Source organism: Suillus subalutaceus (genome assembly GCF_016647625.1).
Source record: "Suillus subalutaceus strain FC151 chromosome Unknown DFJ58scaffold_46, whole genome shotgun sequence".
NCBI lineage: Eukaryota > Fungi > Basidiomycota > Agaricomycetes > Boletales > Suillaceae > Suillus > Suillus subalutaceus.
This window is the reverse complement of record NW_024540295.1, coordinates 88546-104959: the sequence shown is the minus strand read 5'-3', so window position 1 is coordinate 104959 and position 16414 is coordinate 88546. Positions and strand designations below refer to the sequence as shown.

Below are 16414 nucleotides of genomic sequence, written 5' to 3'. Positions count from 1 at the left end.
GCAGCACTTTGACGATGTTCCCACAGTATGTAAGACCCTATTTTTATGTTGTAGACAAGTAGTCTGTGAGACCTCATCTCTCACGAGGTCCCTCCCTTAGTTCCAGGTTTTCTTGCGGCTCTCCCTCACGAGCATCGCTACCCGATGTTTGGGGAGGGTGGGTTTGAAGTCTCCTCGATGCTTGCTCTTGAGCCTCTACACAACAACATCTCCGGATGGTATCACTGCCTGATGATGATCATCTCCGTATGTTGCTTGCAATGTCGAACATCGCAAGCAACATACGGAGATGATCAGGCGAGTGTGATGGTGGATGTCTTTGTAATCCTCTAGAGGCATGTTTTGTTCCCATGATACTTCCATCAAATGTTTTTCCATTTTTTTCCTGTTCATCCTCTTGCTTGTTCCGGCATTATTCAGACACACAAGTATGCATTGATCAGTATACAGTAGATACAATGGCACTCATAAAGACATCAACGGGCAGAAAGGTCGGACGCAAGGCCTCGCAGTGTAGTTACATGATGATAGATTACTCAATATATGCATGGGGGAGGGACTCAGTCGATTGCGACTGGGCAGATAATCGCAAATTGAGGTCTGGGAGTCTAAGGAGCTCGTCCTCCATCCTCGAAGTCCTTAGGATACTCATTAGGATACTCACACCCGTATCCGTGCTGATATCTGCCTCCTGTGCCAAAATATGCACCGCTTGGAGGGTGCCAATAGCTCTTGACATAACTGTCATATCCATCTCGAGATTTGTGGTATGGAGCATCATGATACCCACCATTGTGATACTGAGGTTGAGGGCCATGAGAGGGTTGACGAGGCGGTGAAGGATCTTCAACTCAGCTGAGGGTGCAGCTGATATAATTGTTGAAGGGAGGAAAATATGAGTGCGATATGTTCGTCCCTTAGGGGAAGCGGAGAAAGCAAATATCCACTGGTCAACTCTAGGGGGAATGCGCAAAGCGCGTGATAAGGCGAAAGCGCGGGAACAAAGGCGCTATAGGCGCGCGAAGCGCGGGAAAGTCGCGCGTCGAAAAGCGGAACTGGGTGAAAGCGGTATGCGAGCGATAGTGAGATGTTAAGACGTGTACTGAGATGCTGATAAGACAACTGATGCGGATATGGCCACTAGAGCTAACTGCTACTAGGGCTTGCGATGATTTATTCAAAACATAATAAAAACTCGGAGATGGTGACTGTCTATGATGATGGTGGTCCCTGGTAATGTGTGTTGTCTAAAGTAAAAATGTGTAATGAAAAATGTGTACCAAGTGAAAATAAACATGGTACGATGTTGAAATAAATGATAAATGGAGAAATGCATACCTGGGAACTTGGTTGGACATGGGAAAACGCAGTGGGAAGTCAGGTGCCCTATAGCGCTTAGGCGCGGGAAAGTTCACCTAAAGCGCGCGCAAGTCGCGGAAGTGTCGCCTATGTCGCGTGCGTCGCGCGAACATCGCGTTTATTGCGCAAGTGTTGCATTGCATGCATATTACTGTAGACTCGACCTATGTTGCAATATATGCCATTGTGAGGCTACTCAGGATCGAGTCTCTACAGCGGGGCATGAGAGGGCTGATGAGAACGAGGCTGAGGGGCATGAGGGAGCTGTGGAGCATGAGGCATAGTACGAGGATCATGGTAATAGTCGGACTGGGGGTACTGAGTGAAGCCTGGTCCATAGCGCGGCAGTATTGGACCTCTTTGGCATGGGTCATACATTGGTCTGACCTCTGGATCATGCACCCGCATCATGGTATGATTCTCAGCATTGAAATCTCCATCAGTAGACGTGGCTGGCAGCTCAGGCTCAGTACGCCGTTCATGATGTGATCGCGGCACTTCCATTGCAGGTTCACTGCGCCTGTGATGAGCTGCTAAAGTTGGCAGGAGGTCAGGCTGCAGAGATGGAGGACGGTCTGTGCGGATGGGGTCTGCAAGCATGGTGTTGTCCTGGCTTGCTGCACGAGTTGTAGGATCTGCATGGACGGGGTCTGTGCACGAGGTGTTGCTGGCCACATGAGTAGCAGGCTCTATCCGGACAGCGTTGTTGCCTTGCTTCATCGCCAGAGTAGCAGTGTTGGTATGAATAGAATTTTCTGGGAGGGAATGTGCTTGCTGATGATTTTGCGAAGGGGACGAAGGTGGCAATGAGTGCGCAGGCACACTATCGGCATGGCCAGTGTTGCCTGCGGGTGCCTCTCTAGTGACCCTGACAGTGGTGCTTTGACCAGCAGCAGCAGCAGGCTTGGTCCTCACGGGTGCCTCTACAGAGCCTCTGGCAGTGGCATCGGCGTCATTCGGTCCCATGCTGGCCTTTGGGACCTCTAAGATTCACGTTGTCAGTTCACAGGTATGAGCCTGATGAATGCCACACAAAAATTACCTTGAGCTGTGGGGCCATCATGCAAGCGTTTAGCGGTTTGTATTACTGCATGGCATCATGTTAGTACCATTGCAGCATGTTAACAAATACAAAACCTCACCTCGCACAGGCATGTCTGGAGCCTCCTCCTCATCCGAGGACTCGATAGCGAATGGTTGTTTCCTCTTCTCAGCGTGTACCTTGCCTTTCCCCTTCATGCTCTTTGAATGTCCTATCTTTGGCAAAGAGGCTTCGGAAGGTGGAGTCCTCTTCTTCGATGCTCGCGAAGTGACCTCTGACTTCGCCTTTCGCTTCTTAGATGGGGCAGAGTCGTTTTCATAGTCAGAGTCATTCTTGACTCCGTCATCATCATCAGGCTGCTCAGAGTCAGAGCGAGGATTGCTGAGATTGCTGGACATAGGAGATACGACCTCCTTCAAATTTTTCTTGATTATCTTCTTCTCGTCCTTCTTCTGGCTCTTTGGGGGTCTCACTACCTTGAATTCGCGTGAGGGAGGAGGTTTAAGAATGGGGCGGACAGTAGAGGGATTTGTATCTGAATCGTTGTCACCAGAGTCATGATCGTCAGGGAGAGGGGTTGGAGAAGTGTGCGATGCTTCAGAAACTTTCTTGATCCGCATAGTACCTGCCTTCAAGGCCGCAACAAAGATCCTGGTCTCCTTCAGAGTCAAATTAGCTATTCCTTTGTTTGCAGTGGTATGAAATTCGCCGGGGAGCAACACATCCTCTGGATATCCCTTGATGACCATCCCAAGACGAATGAGCTCCGCTGGAAACGTCTTCCATGGAAAGTTCCTCTTGGATGATAGTTGACCTCCCAGGTGCTCTGTCATTTACCGTCAGTGAATGAATGATCGACCAAATGTACTGAGGCAATACCAATTTGTCAAGCTAACTCTTGCTTGATCCACAGGATTCCATTCTTTGAAATATCTAGACACTCTCTGGTTGTCCCTTCGGTTATCGGAGCCTCGGTGTAGAGACTCGATCCTGGGTAGCCTCACAATGGCATATATTGCAACATAGGTCGAGTCTACAGTAATATGCATGCAATGCAACACTTGCGCAATAAACGCGATGTTCGCGCGACGCACGCGACATAGGCGACACTTCCGCGACTTGCGCGCGCTTTAGGTGAACTTTCCCGCGCCTAAGCGCTATAGGGCACCTGACTTCCCACTGCGTTTTCCCATGTCCAACCAAGTTCCCAGGTATGCATTTCTCCATTTATCATTTATTTCAACATCGTACCATGTTTATTTTCACTTGGTACACATTTTTCATTACACATTTTTACTTTAGACAACACACATTACCAGGGACCACCATCATCATAGACAGTCACCATCTCCGAGTTTTTATTATGTTTTGAATAAATCATCGCAAGCCCTAGTAGCAGTTAGCTCTAGTGGCCATATCCGCATCAGTTGTCTTATCAGCATCTCAGTACACGTCTTAACATCTCACTATCGCTCGCATACCGCTTTCACCCAGTTCCGCTTTTCGACGCGCGACTTTCCCGCGCTTCGCGCGCCTATAGCGCCTTTGTTCCCGCGCTTTCGCCTTATCACGCGCTTTGCGCATTCCCCCTAGAGTTGACCAGTGGATATTTGCTTTCTCCGCTTCCCCTAAGGGACGAACATATCGCACTCATATTTTCCTCCCTTCAACAATTATATCAGCTGCACCCTCAGCTGAGTTGAAGATCCTTCATCGGACTGGTTGTGTTGGACAATAATGGCTTCATCCTTGAAGGCTTCTTCAACGACACCCAGAGACGTTAGGTTACTTATATCAATGCTCAGCATGAATTCTCAATGAAATACATCAGTGCTTACTATACTTGGGCTTTGAGATGGCCAATGATGGTATCATCATCAGCTTTACAGCGTGTCAGCCAAAACTACAAGAGGGGGTCGTCAGATCATGCCCTCATAGTGCAAAAACAACCTTACACCTTCAGCTCCAGCCGTTGTATGGGCCATACCCAGAGAACCGTCCTGATTGACGACTTTCCCACATGTTACCAGTGCACCCTCGAACCCGAAACGAGCAGCAGCAATATCCATCTGTGCGATGTCAGAAACACAACATTAAGAAATCAAAGAATTGGACATACCATGGCCGAGACCTTCTTGCCAAACTTATGAAACTCCTGGGCCCGCATGGCAACTGTCTGCGGCGCACCCATGAGCATCGCGGCCTCCTCATGATACTCAAGAATTGTTTGCCAGGAGTCCGGATATTCCTTTTTAAACAGCTCGTAACAATTGCGACGCACAGTCACACCTTAAAATTCACTAAATTAGAAAGACGACATCGAACAAAATCAAGAAATATTCACTTGGCGTGCCAGGACCCTCGGGAGCCATGTTGCCAAGTCTCTTCAGTTCCTGCTGGGGATTTGCCTTGAAGTAGCTGCTGTAAGCATTCCAGTGGTTGACGTTGGTGAAGGAACACCCGTTGCTCTTGTGCCATAAAGCAATGACTTGATGGGTGGGAATGAAGGTGTCGTGGCTCATGTCGCGAATAACAGTTTCGAGCTTCATGAAGCCCTCTTGGAGTAAGGCATTTGCAATGTCTTGCCTTCGACCCTTTACCGCAGGGACAATATGACCTCCATTGTCCATGGCCATGTTGACCACATCATCCTCCCCCATGTTGAACCCATAATCCATAGGAATTGAATCGGGATAAGGCGTATCCCAGTCTCCAACAATGGGGGTTGGAGGGATAATTCGTGTGTGAGGGACTGCAGGAGGGACTACAGGAAGCGTTGTCAATGGTCCAGCTATAGGAACACTATCAACATTGCCATTCAAGCCACTGAAGTCGATACCATGGAAGTCGTACTCCTCTGGCACAAAGGCAGGTGTAGTGAACAAGTTTGGCCGTGGAGGCTCGTGGGAGTGGGAAGGGGAAGGGGTAATCTGAGGAGCTTCATAAAATAGATCTTCGACTGGTTGAACTGGCTGAAACGGCACAGAGGGTTGTTGGGGTGCAGGTTGAACAGGCTGAAGTGGGACAGAAGACTGTCGGGGCGCAAGTTGGCCAGGCTGAAGGGGGACAGAAGGCTGTCGGGATGCACGTTGGCCAGGCTGAAGGGGGACAGAAGGCTGTCGGGGCGCAGCCTGAAGCTGATTCCGAGTGTCGACAAGTGAAAGCTCCAAGTCCTCTGAGGTTGGCTTGACAAGCCTTGCCCGACGCATAGATGCCTCCTTGACCAAGCCTCCATTGCGGTTGGTGGCTTTGATGTGAGTCCGGATTTTTGTTGGAGTTTCGATGACAGGAGTCGGCTGACGCCTTCCCCCCACCGATTTGCTCTTCAAAGAATTCTTCACTGTCAGCCGTGTGTGACGCTCAGCATGCAGGGAGGAGGTGGAGTAGTCAGGAGGCGGAGTTTTCCGCATGTCTATGGATGATTTTTGAGTCATAGCTAGGGGGATAGGTTAACGATAGCTGGTTCTAATTATCAAGACTTTACCTGTCAAGGAGTCACCAAACACAAGATTTTCGCAGTTACAGAGGTCTATTTTCTACAGAGAGGGTTAAACTACAAGGCTAAAGCGCAAGGAGGCATTGAAACTCACAGATGAACGCGTACTGAGACGATTCAAACACAAGATTTGACAAGATATTTGAGGTTCAGCGGTTTGTTTGTCTGGCAGAGGGTTAGGCAGTAAATCTAGAACGTGATGAGAAAAATCACAGATCAACGTACTGAGATGATCTGAACTGTGGTCTGGTTGAAATTTTTGGAGAGCTGTAAGATGCGTAGAGGCAGGAGAGGTCGCATGGACGCCATCTGCCTCAATTTGCATAAGGTTCAATGAAGAGATCCGCTGTTTGAAGACAGAAGTTGACCGAAGTTGGGAACTCCGTGATCGACGAGAAAAACTCACATATGGTATTCCAGAGGCTGGTCGTTAGGCAAGAGCATCGCCAGAGCCTCTCAGGATGTTTGAGCAGGATGTTTGAGATTGAGTTCTGCATGGTTCCAAGTTCGGATTACTAGTTCATCAATGAGATTTGTGTTACTTTGCAGTCTTGTAAGTAGCTAGTGACAAAATTACTTTGCTACATATAAATTCAGCAAGTCTGGCACAATAGGGTACTTGACACAGTGGCCATCATCAGTCCCACAGCAGCCCGAATGACCGTACATCGTACGAGCACGTCTTGGATTCAGCCATGCCCACCACATCCAGCTCACTAGCATCTGAAGATCAATCCACCATCATCAACTTTTCAACTAGATCACAGATATGAGTATAACTTACCTCTTGACATTCTTTTTCTGCTGAAAATATCTCCGTCTTCTGCATTTCAGTCAACTCCAAGTCCGGCTCGAGATCAGGTCATAGCACATCTTTCTCAGGCCATATCTCCAACTATCCTTCCAATAGCTCGGCCTTGAATGCTTCAGGCATTTGGATAGGGAGGAGGCGGAATTTGGTTAAAAGAGGCATTAACCACGCATGCTGGTCGCGTGTTGGCTGCCAATGTTCTGGCATCTGTTAACAATGATATCAAGTCAAGCTCTTGATGAAGTATCAAATGTACCTCTGTTTTTTTGCGTGAGCAAGAGTATGAAGTATGCGCACTTGAGAGAGAGGTCGCATGGATGCGACTGCCTCTACATATGGACCACGCGGAGCTGGAACAGTTGGCTGACAGGATCCGCTGCTTCCTGGAAGGTCGCATGGATGCACCCTGATTCTCTAAAGCTGAAAGGTTTTGAAATGCGATCTGCTGCTTAAACAGAAGTTAGGCACTTGTGGGATCAGCGCTAAAAACACCTGGGATGCGCTCACATATGGCATTTCAAGAAGGCCGCTGGCTAGGCGGGAGCATCATCAGAACATCTCCAGACATTGGAGGCTAAGCTAGTGAGGCTTGTAAGATGTATCGGGGCAGGAAATGAAGGTCGCATGGATGCACCCTGGTTCTCTTGGAGCTGAAAGGTTTTCGGTTTGTGGTGATAGTAGATTTGAACGTCAAAATTGGACGCCTAATAGAAGTTAGGAATTTGTGAGATCAGCACTAAAAACATCTGAGATATGCTCACATATTTCAAGAAGGTCACTGGTTAGGCATGAGCATTGAGTAGCTAGACTACTGCAGAGAGGTCAGTACAGGAGAGGTGCAGGTCTGGCATGAGCATCGACTAGCATGAGTCTGGACTGAGCATGTGATCTGGCAAAAGCCGAAAGCACGAACTTTTGGGAGATTGAGGATCAAGCCTTTGGAGTGTGGTCGGTCTGAAAGGGTCCGAAAGAAACATGAGTCCAGAGGCGCCGATTCTCAGACAAGCACATGTTCTGGAAGATCTTCATATGGTGAGCTTACAAAGGCCTTATTTTACATGTTAAAGGACTCTGAAACAGTCAATGACTCAATTTGATGCATGAGAAATTGAACTTCAACATCAACATTGGCGCCCATGCATGCGTGAGAATTTGTACTCGATGTTAGATTCCAGTTTCACTGTTCCTGTCAGGACATCAATGAGGTGTATGTATGCCGACTCCTGGATCTTTTGAGGGGCGCTTCTACTAATTACAAAGGTGCTTCTCCAAACCCATCGCTATTGATTCGGGACATCAATGAGGCATATGTATGCCGACTTCTGGTTCTTTTGAGGGGTGCTTATACTGCTTCTCCAAACCCATCGCTATTGATCCCACCCTACCCTATCAATTAAATCCTCTGCTATCAATGAGATGCTCGGTTGAACCTTTTTGGCCACCTCTTGCCAACTTGCCACATCAAATTTCTCAATGGATTTCACCAGGTTCAACTACTAACTGGACCGCTCGCATCCAAGCATGGAGTACCCGCCCAGAAAGTCTTAGAGGAGTTCTAGTTCCTGTCGGGACATCAATGAGGCGTATGTATGCAGACTCCTGGTTCTTTTGAGGGGCGCTTCTACTAATTACAAAGGTGCTTCTCCAAACCCATCGCTATTGATTCGGGACATCAATGAGGTGTATGTATGCCGACTTCTGGTTCTTTTGAGGGGCGCTTCTACTGCTTCTCCAAATCCATCACTATTGATCCCACCCACTATCGATTAAATCCTCTGCTATTAATGAGATGCTCAGTTGAACCTCTTTGGCCACCTCTTGCCAACTTGCCACATCAAATTTCTCAATGGATTTAACCAGGCTCAACTACCAACTGGACCGCCTCGCATCCAAGCATGGATTACCCGTCCAGAAAATCTTAGAGGAGTGGCTTGAGACACGCCAAAACATTGATGATGAGGATTGGAGGCAGATGGATGGCATACCATGCATCATGGGCGGGTTGACTGCGCTATGTGGTGAGTTCTACTATTTTTGAGCATACTGTGTGATTGCTAGATATGTTGCAGGCAGACTCGATGAGCGGGGCAGGAACTTTGCTTGGAAGACCCTACCCGCCCTATTAGCGAAACGCAGCTGCGTCATCCACAACTATCCCGAGCACACCCTCATGCCCAGTGAAAAATGCACTGCGCTCACACGAGGCAAGGGTATCCATGATCTATCGCTTCATGAGCGTGAAGTACTTGCAAATGCCCTCAAAGACAACTCACTGACCCTTGAACACATCACCACTGATCATGCGCGCCGAAAACTTCTGGGCTTACGCGAGCCGGTCATCTATGGTGAAGCTCCAGGAGCTGAGTCGCTTTACTCACGTGGACGTCGCCAATTCTGCGATTCTCGCATTGATCGGAAAGGTCTTTCTCATCTCACTTCTCCTGCGCCTTCTCCCACACCTTCTCCCACACCTTCTCCCACACCTTCTCGTCGTCGCTATCACAGACTTCGGAGATGCCAAGTTATATCCCCAACACCTGAACCTTCTCCTGCACCTTCTCCTGCACCTTCTCCTGCACCTTCTCCTGTGCCTGCTCATCGTCAGAGACTTCGGAGATGCCAAGTAGTATCCCCAACACCATCTTCCACTTCTACTCATTGTCCCAAACACCGCATGTTCGTGGAGGTTCTGCTTCCCCCACCCTCCTGGAGGTTGACTGCTACACAGCAACCTCCCCCAATCACTCTACCTGCTGGTCAACGTCATATCAGTGAGCTCATTCCGGAGATAGTCTACCTGACACAGCATTCAACAACGACAAGGACCAGTGTCGACGAGCTTATCGCGTCCCAGGAGAACTAAGTAGCCAAAAGATGTATATCCTGTACTCTACCTTTGTGTGTATGCCCTTCTGGCAAATAAAGTTTGCTTTGAGTTGGAGCTTTTGCATCATCCGCCGAGAATTCAAACAGGGCTATGGACATCGTCTGTGAAAGGGCAAGATCTGATGGTTTTTGTGGTGCCATGGAAGGGTAAGACACAGACATCAACTGATAAGGCAAGATTTGATGTTTTTTGCGGTACTATGGAAGGGTAAGACGTGTACACCGAGTGTGCCTTGTTATGGATCTTCCTGTGAGGATCACTAGAGCACAAAAGGAGACCCTCTGGAGAGGCACCTCAGCCAATCATATCATTTATAAAACTCCTACAAAACATAAAACATGTCTACAGAGGCTTATATGCCGCAATGAATGACCACAAGGAGGTCAGAAAGGGAGCCCTTGTCAATCTGGTTCCAATGATATAGATATGTAGAGGGTTTTATTGTGTACAAGGAGCTCAATGCATGCAACTGTGATATAGTGCTGAGTAGTTCGTTGAGTTGTAAGTGTTCTAACTCGCTCAGATGTAACTTTGACGCAACCTTTCCGCTATTCAAATGGTTATGCACATGTTTCCCCAGCTAAGAGTGAATCAATTGAACATTGTATTGGCCTCCCTACTAGCTAATTCAACCACTGTGATATAGTGCTAAGTAGTTCATTGAGTTGTAAGTGTTCTAACTCGCTCAGATGTAACTTTGACGCAACCTTTCTGCTATTCAAACAGTTATGCACATGTTTCCCCAGCTAAGAGTGAATCAATTGAACATTGTATTGGCCTCCCTACTAGCTAATTCAACCAATACATATCTAGCTAGGTATCCGGTATGGCCTGTCACAAGTTCAAGTGTGTTCTTCTGTTATCCATCGGTTGCAGCTTCAAACAGGTTATCGTACTTATCATATATCTTCCTCGACATTTTTGCTTTGAGAGGATGGTAGACAAGTATGATTCTACAGTGGCTCAAAAAACTGTCCGCATGTTTTGACATTTTTCACTATCTATGATATTGTGTGAGAATGAACAAATTCCTCAAGGACATACTTATACCACATTGTAGTATGGCTTCAGGGCTTTTATTTGAGCCCTACACCGTGGGAATCGGCGGAGATATGGTGGAGATATAAGGCTTATAAAATGATGACTCATGTGGACAGTTTTTTGAGTGTATATTAAAACTATATAAATCATTATTTATGACACCATAAAAATCATGCCACTATTATATAAATTATAAAGTGGTGTCATTATGTTATTTTATGACTATATCTAACTATATAAACCAGAATATCTCATGTATCATAGTCATAATCACCATGAAAGCCATCTCCTCTGCTCAAAGAGATAATATCCTCTCTCTGTCTTATGCTGGCCTCTCTGCTCGCCAAATTTCCTCTAGAACTGGAATATGCAAGTCCACTGTGGCCAAGTTCATCAAAGAAAGCCACCCAGACAAGGAAAACTCTTGTGGAGGACGTCCATCCAAGCTTACCTCTACTGACAAAAGGGCTATTATCCAACATATCACTACAGGAAAGGCTGATAATGCTGTCCAAGCCACCCATTATATCAATTCCACCATCACTACCCCTGTCTCTTCACAAACTGTGAGGAATGTTCTCAAGGCAGCTCATCTCAAGGCAGTAACAAAGAAGAAAAAGCCTCTTCTCTCCATCAAACATAGGCAGAGAAGACTAGCCTTTGCCTTAGCTCATCAACACTGGACTGTAGAGGACTGGAAGCATGTTATATGGTCAGATGAGACCAAAATCAATAGGATTGGGTCAGATGGGAAGGTGTATGTATGGAAAAAGAAGGGAGATGGCCTAACAGACAGAGAGGTTAATGGGACTGTCAAGTTTGGAGGAGGTTCTTTAATGGTATGGGGCTGTATGGGATGGAATGGTGTGGGAATGCTTGCTGAGGTTGAGGGGAAGATGAATGCTGAGCAGTATGTGGACATTTTAAATGACCACTTGCTGCCTAGCTTGGCAGAATCAGGGATTGATGAAGAAGATATCATTTTCCAACAGGATAATGATCCCAAGCACACATCCAGAAGAGCTAGGGAATGGTTTGAAGAACATAACATCAATGTTCTTGACTGGCCAGCACAGTCTCCTGATGTCAATGTCATTGAACATCTCTGGGGAACACTCAAGAAAAAGCTTCAAGCCTATGAAAACCCCCCTAAAGGAGTATGGGAGCTTTGGGAGAGAGTAGCAGTGGAATGGGGGAAGATCACAGCTGAGGATTGCCAGAAATTAATTGAGAGTATGCCTAGAAGGATAGAGGCAGTAATTAAAGCCAAGGGAGGTCATACAAAATACTAGAATACCTGGTTATTACTGTAAAATACTTGAGTCAAAAAACTGTCCGCATGAGTTACTATTTTGTGAGCCTTGTATCTCCACCATATCTCCACCGATTCCCACGGTGTAGGGCTCAAATGAAAGCCCTGAAGCCATACTACAATGTGGTATAAGCATGTTTTTGAGGCATTTGTTTGTTCTCACACAATATTATAGATAGTGAAAAATGCCAAAACATACGGACGGTTTTTTGAGCCACTGTATATCATGAAACTGATATTCTAACTACAAGTGAATGTATATAATGTCTGAAAGCTATCATATCGTCCTCGCGCATGCCTGTACTGTGTGCTCCTCGTAACACTGCTGCAATCGCTGCGAGCACCCACAGCCCACAGTCATAGCCATTTGTCTGTAATGGCTGGACTACTAGCGGGCAAGCTACCCAGCCTTTGATGTCAATAAGATCTGAGCCATGATGATCATGGGCAATAGACGATAATCGGGCGATAAGTTTCATTGTGAAATCGACATAGCGTGATTGAAAGTAATACTGACCTTGACATCATTCTTCCATGGTTGTCTATCTGTGAGACTATCAAAGAGGTGCAGTTCCTTTGTTGATGTGTAGACTGCACAAAACACCCAATGTCCAACAGGAGAGGGCCGATGGATGGGTAGAAGCCACAGATCTTTCTCCCAATATGACATCCATGACATATTCCGCCATAGTATATCATCAGACGTGTTATATTGAATGCGAGGAAGATCGTGTGTCGAGAGAATGGCACAAGGATGGAAATGCGAGAAAGTCAGTATCTCAGAGTAGAGCAGTGCAGCGCCACCATTGACACACATATCATTGAGGCGAGCGGTGGGCTGTGCAAGTATAGACATATCCCTTGACTCAAATACTTGAAGAGGAAAGCCATCTTGTGCTGGTCACACGCGAGTTTGGGGGTTGCCTTTCGTAGGTATGATGGGATTCTCCTCAGGGCGAGGACATTTGAAACTGTCCTTCCGAAGATCCTATAAAATTTAATGAGTATGGCTACCTATGCAAGATATGAGAACTTACCTCTGGGAGCTTCCAGGTAATGACGAATTCAGGTTCTCCTATGGAAGAGGCATCCTCGTCATCGTCGTCGTCATCAATGGCACCATCTTGGAAAAGATCCGAGAGTGCGGCTTGTTCGGGAGCTTCTTCAGATGCATATGGAATGGGTTCTTCACTGGTGTATTCTTCGGGGGTGGGATCGGCAAGCATCAGCGAGGTGGGTATGAGTGAGTAGGCAGCAGCTGTTAATGATCCCTGGCTCCCAGAAAGATCAATGGCGAGTTTGAGTGCTGCACTGCCATTGCTAGTGAAGCGAGTAGAGGACGCTAATGGGGTAACCCATTGAGTCTGTAGCTGAAGGACGTGATCACGACGTTGCTGGATTGTGAACAAGAAGGTTTGGTCTTCTCAAATCAGCACTGATCATTCATGTGTAAGATAACTTACTTGAAGGCGAGCGCAGAGCAAGCTCAAGCGCTGCCAATTCATCTCCAAACCATCGACAGAGATTGTCGGCCTCAAGCCCAAGGCGATGTTGTTCTTCCTGACACTGATCCCATTTCAACATTGCTCGTATCCCATCTCTGACATCCACATCTTCGATCCAACGGGGAACATTACCTACTGATGGGGTAATCCAAACATCTTCCATCAATGTGTGGTCGTTTCGAAGGTCTGCGAGCTTGGTAGGAAGAGGTGGAGGAAGTGGAACACCCCAAGCCAGATCACAGAGGCTCTCCAGATGCTCGCAATATGAGTTGAATTTACGAATCGAGGTCATTAGCGCTGGCTGGCGCTTCACGATGGCTTTACATGTCTGTTGATGGAGTTTTGTACCTTTCAAGAGAGTATTAGTGTCCTGATGGTTCGAGATTGGACTATACACTTTACCAAGGGCCTGATTGGCACCACCAATGGCACGGTCAAGTTTGTCCCACTCGAAAAAGCTCCCTATGGCTCTCTTCCGGATGTTGATTTTGAGGTCATGGGCCATGAGGAGGGTTCGAACGAAATCCAAGTCGACATCTTGAAGTTCTGGAAACCTATCATGTACGTTTAGTGATGAATACAGTACTTCAACCTTATTCATTAAATGTTCATGGCTGCGCTCGAGGCTCGCTACAGCATCTAGAGTCTCTTTGGTGGCCAAACCCTTCTCAACCACCGTACGGGTAGTTTGCAAAGCCCTATCCGAGGCATCTAAATCAGCCTGTAGGGCAAGCACGACATTGAGTTCCTTTTTGAGTCGTGCTGGAGCATCTGTGCTTGATGTAAATTTCATGTCAGAATTGAAGCTCAAACTGATGTACGGGCGCGAATGGAAAGCTGCGACTTCTTTTGATCAGCCCATTGAGTCTGCAGATCCTCGGTGGTGATCCCACAATTTCTTAGGACTTCCTTCGCCGCAGATCCTTGATTGTTGACTCCGCGTTTCAGGCGACGTTTGATCCAGTCACCAAGTTCAACTCGCATCTCCATACCAATGGCTGCTGCTTGCCTGTCTATCAACCAAAGGTGCCTCTGGCGCTGTGTGTATGTGTTATGAGGGATCTCCAGAGGAGAGTGAGTACTTACTGAGGATGATCGTTGAATTCCAATCAATTTGACGAATCTGGACCACAACCTCTCAGTACCCTCGCCATCTGATAGTCCAAGACCGATACACATCCGAGGGTTATACTCGAGTTGACAGGCCCACTCGTGGCCGTATGCATGCATAGCTGTGGTTGTGTGAACCGAAGACGCGATGTCACCGAAGAAGGGAGAATATCATACTTAAGAGTATTAAATGAGTCTGGAGAAGTATTGTATTAAAAAGGCACCTACTTGCGATAGTGAACGTGAGAGGACACAACCGACATCGTAGAGGGTAACAACATTGGCTTCTAGTGGAAGCAAGGAGAATAAATGTTCCAGAAGCGCTACAGAATACTTTTGCTGCTCGCCGGGTGAGTCAATGTTGGCAAAGAACAGCGGAATATCATGTCGGCAGATTAGTGCCATGACTCCTGTATCATCGAAGGAATCCATGGCTGCCTTCTGTTTCTTGCTGTCCACAGCTTCATATGAGTGTTCGCATTGATCTATCGCTTCATCTGGCACTGAAAATGTGTGCTTCTTCGGAGGATGTTTATGGTGTGAGAGTATGCGGCGGCCAACATCATCTACCTGAGTCTTGGGAAGGAAATAGGAAGGATCATAGAAGCGGGGGCAGTCGCCCGCGGATCGGCGATGTCGATGATGAAAGTTGCTGTCCATGGCAACATGTATGTCACCACCTTCATTGAGTGGCCTGCCAAACCGTATGCCTCCGAAACATGCAGGGCAACGTTGTAGGAGAATGGAAGCGCATCTGCCTTGGAGCAGTCTGGTATTGGACAATGAGGGGGTGGATATGCCATGGTCATCTAGAATTTGAGGTCTTCGAGCTTTGTACACTCGTTCTCGAGCTATCTGTATTGCTGCTTCAGTTTGACGGTCGACTTCGACCTGCAATATGTCGAACCATTGGACGGCCTGACCAAGGGCGTGTCGAAATGGTTCTTGGACAACTTGGCCCTATTGTACAATGAGTAACCACCTAAGAGACTAGTAGAATTAACTTACATCCCTATGAGTCATTTGAAAGCCTCTGCAGGAATAATGAGTCTTCAGAGCAGATGCGAGCGCATGGATAGCATCACATGAATGCTCAAACAACGCCCGATAGAATGCAAGTAGGTCGATGGAAATAGCCATGCGTGGTTGAGAAGGTGCAGTGGGAAAAAGGCCATGATGTACGAGGACTTGCGCAAGTGTTGAGCATTTGCAGGTTAACACGTCAACAGCGAGGAAACCTGCAATTATGAGTTAGAGCTGCTGGAACAAATGGATGACTTACGATCAAAAAAGAGGCAAATTATCGAGGACCTTCGCTGTACTACACAACTGCTTCTTGCACAGGCAGATATCACCGCACATAATTCTGGAAGGGGTTGTCCATGTGTTCGTGTGGAGTACTTTAAATGGGCATCCGCCAAGGTAGGTATAAGCACCTTCCAAGCACTATGGAGGTTTTTGGACGCCTTGTTTGTGTCATATACCATATATCCGGTTACAGATCCGATGATCTGGATCTCAGATCCGATCCAGATCCGATAAACATATCCATCGTCCGGTCCACAGATCCGCTTTGATTCTTATTTCATTTCCTGTTCATATAACTCTAACTATTGTTCATCTCCTTTCGGTATTCCTGTACACCGGTATACCGGTTATCCTTTACTTCCGCTTTGCTTACTGATCCGCTATGCTTACTGATCCGCTACACTTACGAATCCGCTTTTACTTGTACTTCATTCCCGGTTCATGATTCGTGATCCATCCAACTTACCAATACGCTCCACTTAGACTTTGCTTATACTTTCGTACATAGCCTCGCACCTTTGCTTATTGATCATTCCGTTAGCT

At 47.0% G+C, this 16414-nt stretch overlaps 3 protein-coding genes across 3 annotated transcripts; 1 reads left to right on the top strand and 2 right to left on the bottom strand.

The window, feature by feature from the left end:
* Positions 1 to 1569: 1569 nt before the first annotated feature.
* Positions 1570 to 3234, bottom strand: DFJ58DRAFT_841014 (uncharacterized protein; the record flags this gene model as incomplete). Its single annotated transcript, XM_041392663.1, has 3 exons — positions 1570 to 2342; positions 2402 to 2446; positions 2502 to 3234. The coding sequence occupies 3 exons, from the start codon at positions 3232 to 3234 to the stop codon at positions 1570 to 1572; spliced, it is 1551 nt and encodes a 516-aa protein (XP_041244397.1).
* Positions 3235 to 4544: 1310 nt separating this feature from the next.
* Positions 4545 to 4995, bottom strand: DFJ58DRAFT_646999 (uncharacterized protein; the record flags this gene model as incomplete). The annotated part of the gene is made up of 2 exons (XM_041381442.1): positions 4545 to 4690; positions 4761 to 4995. Coding segments are annotated over 2 exons (381 nt in total), but the record flags the coding sequence as incomplete, so codon positions are not given.
* A 3835-nt stretch (positions 4996 to 8830) lies between these two features.
* On the top strand, positions 8831 to 9130 carry DFJ58DRAFT_623455 (uncharacterized protein; the record flags this gene model as incomplete). The annotated part of the gene is made up of 1 exon (XM_041381070.1): positions 8831 to 9130. A coding segment is annotated over one exon (300 nt), but the record flags the coding sequence as incomplete, so codon positions are not given.
* Positions 9131 to 16414: the final 7284 nt, after the last annotated feature.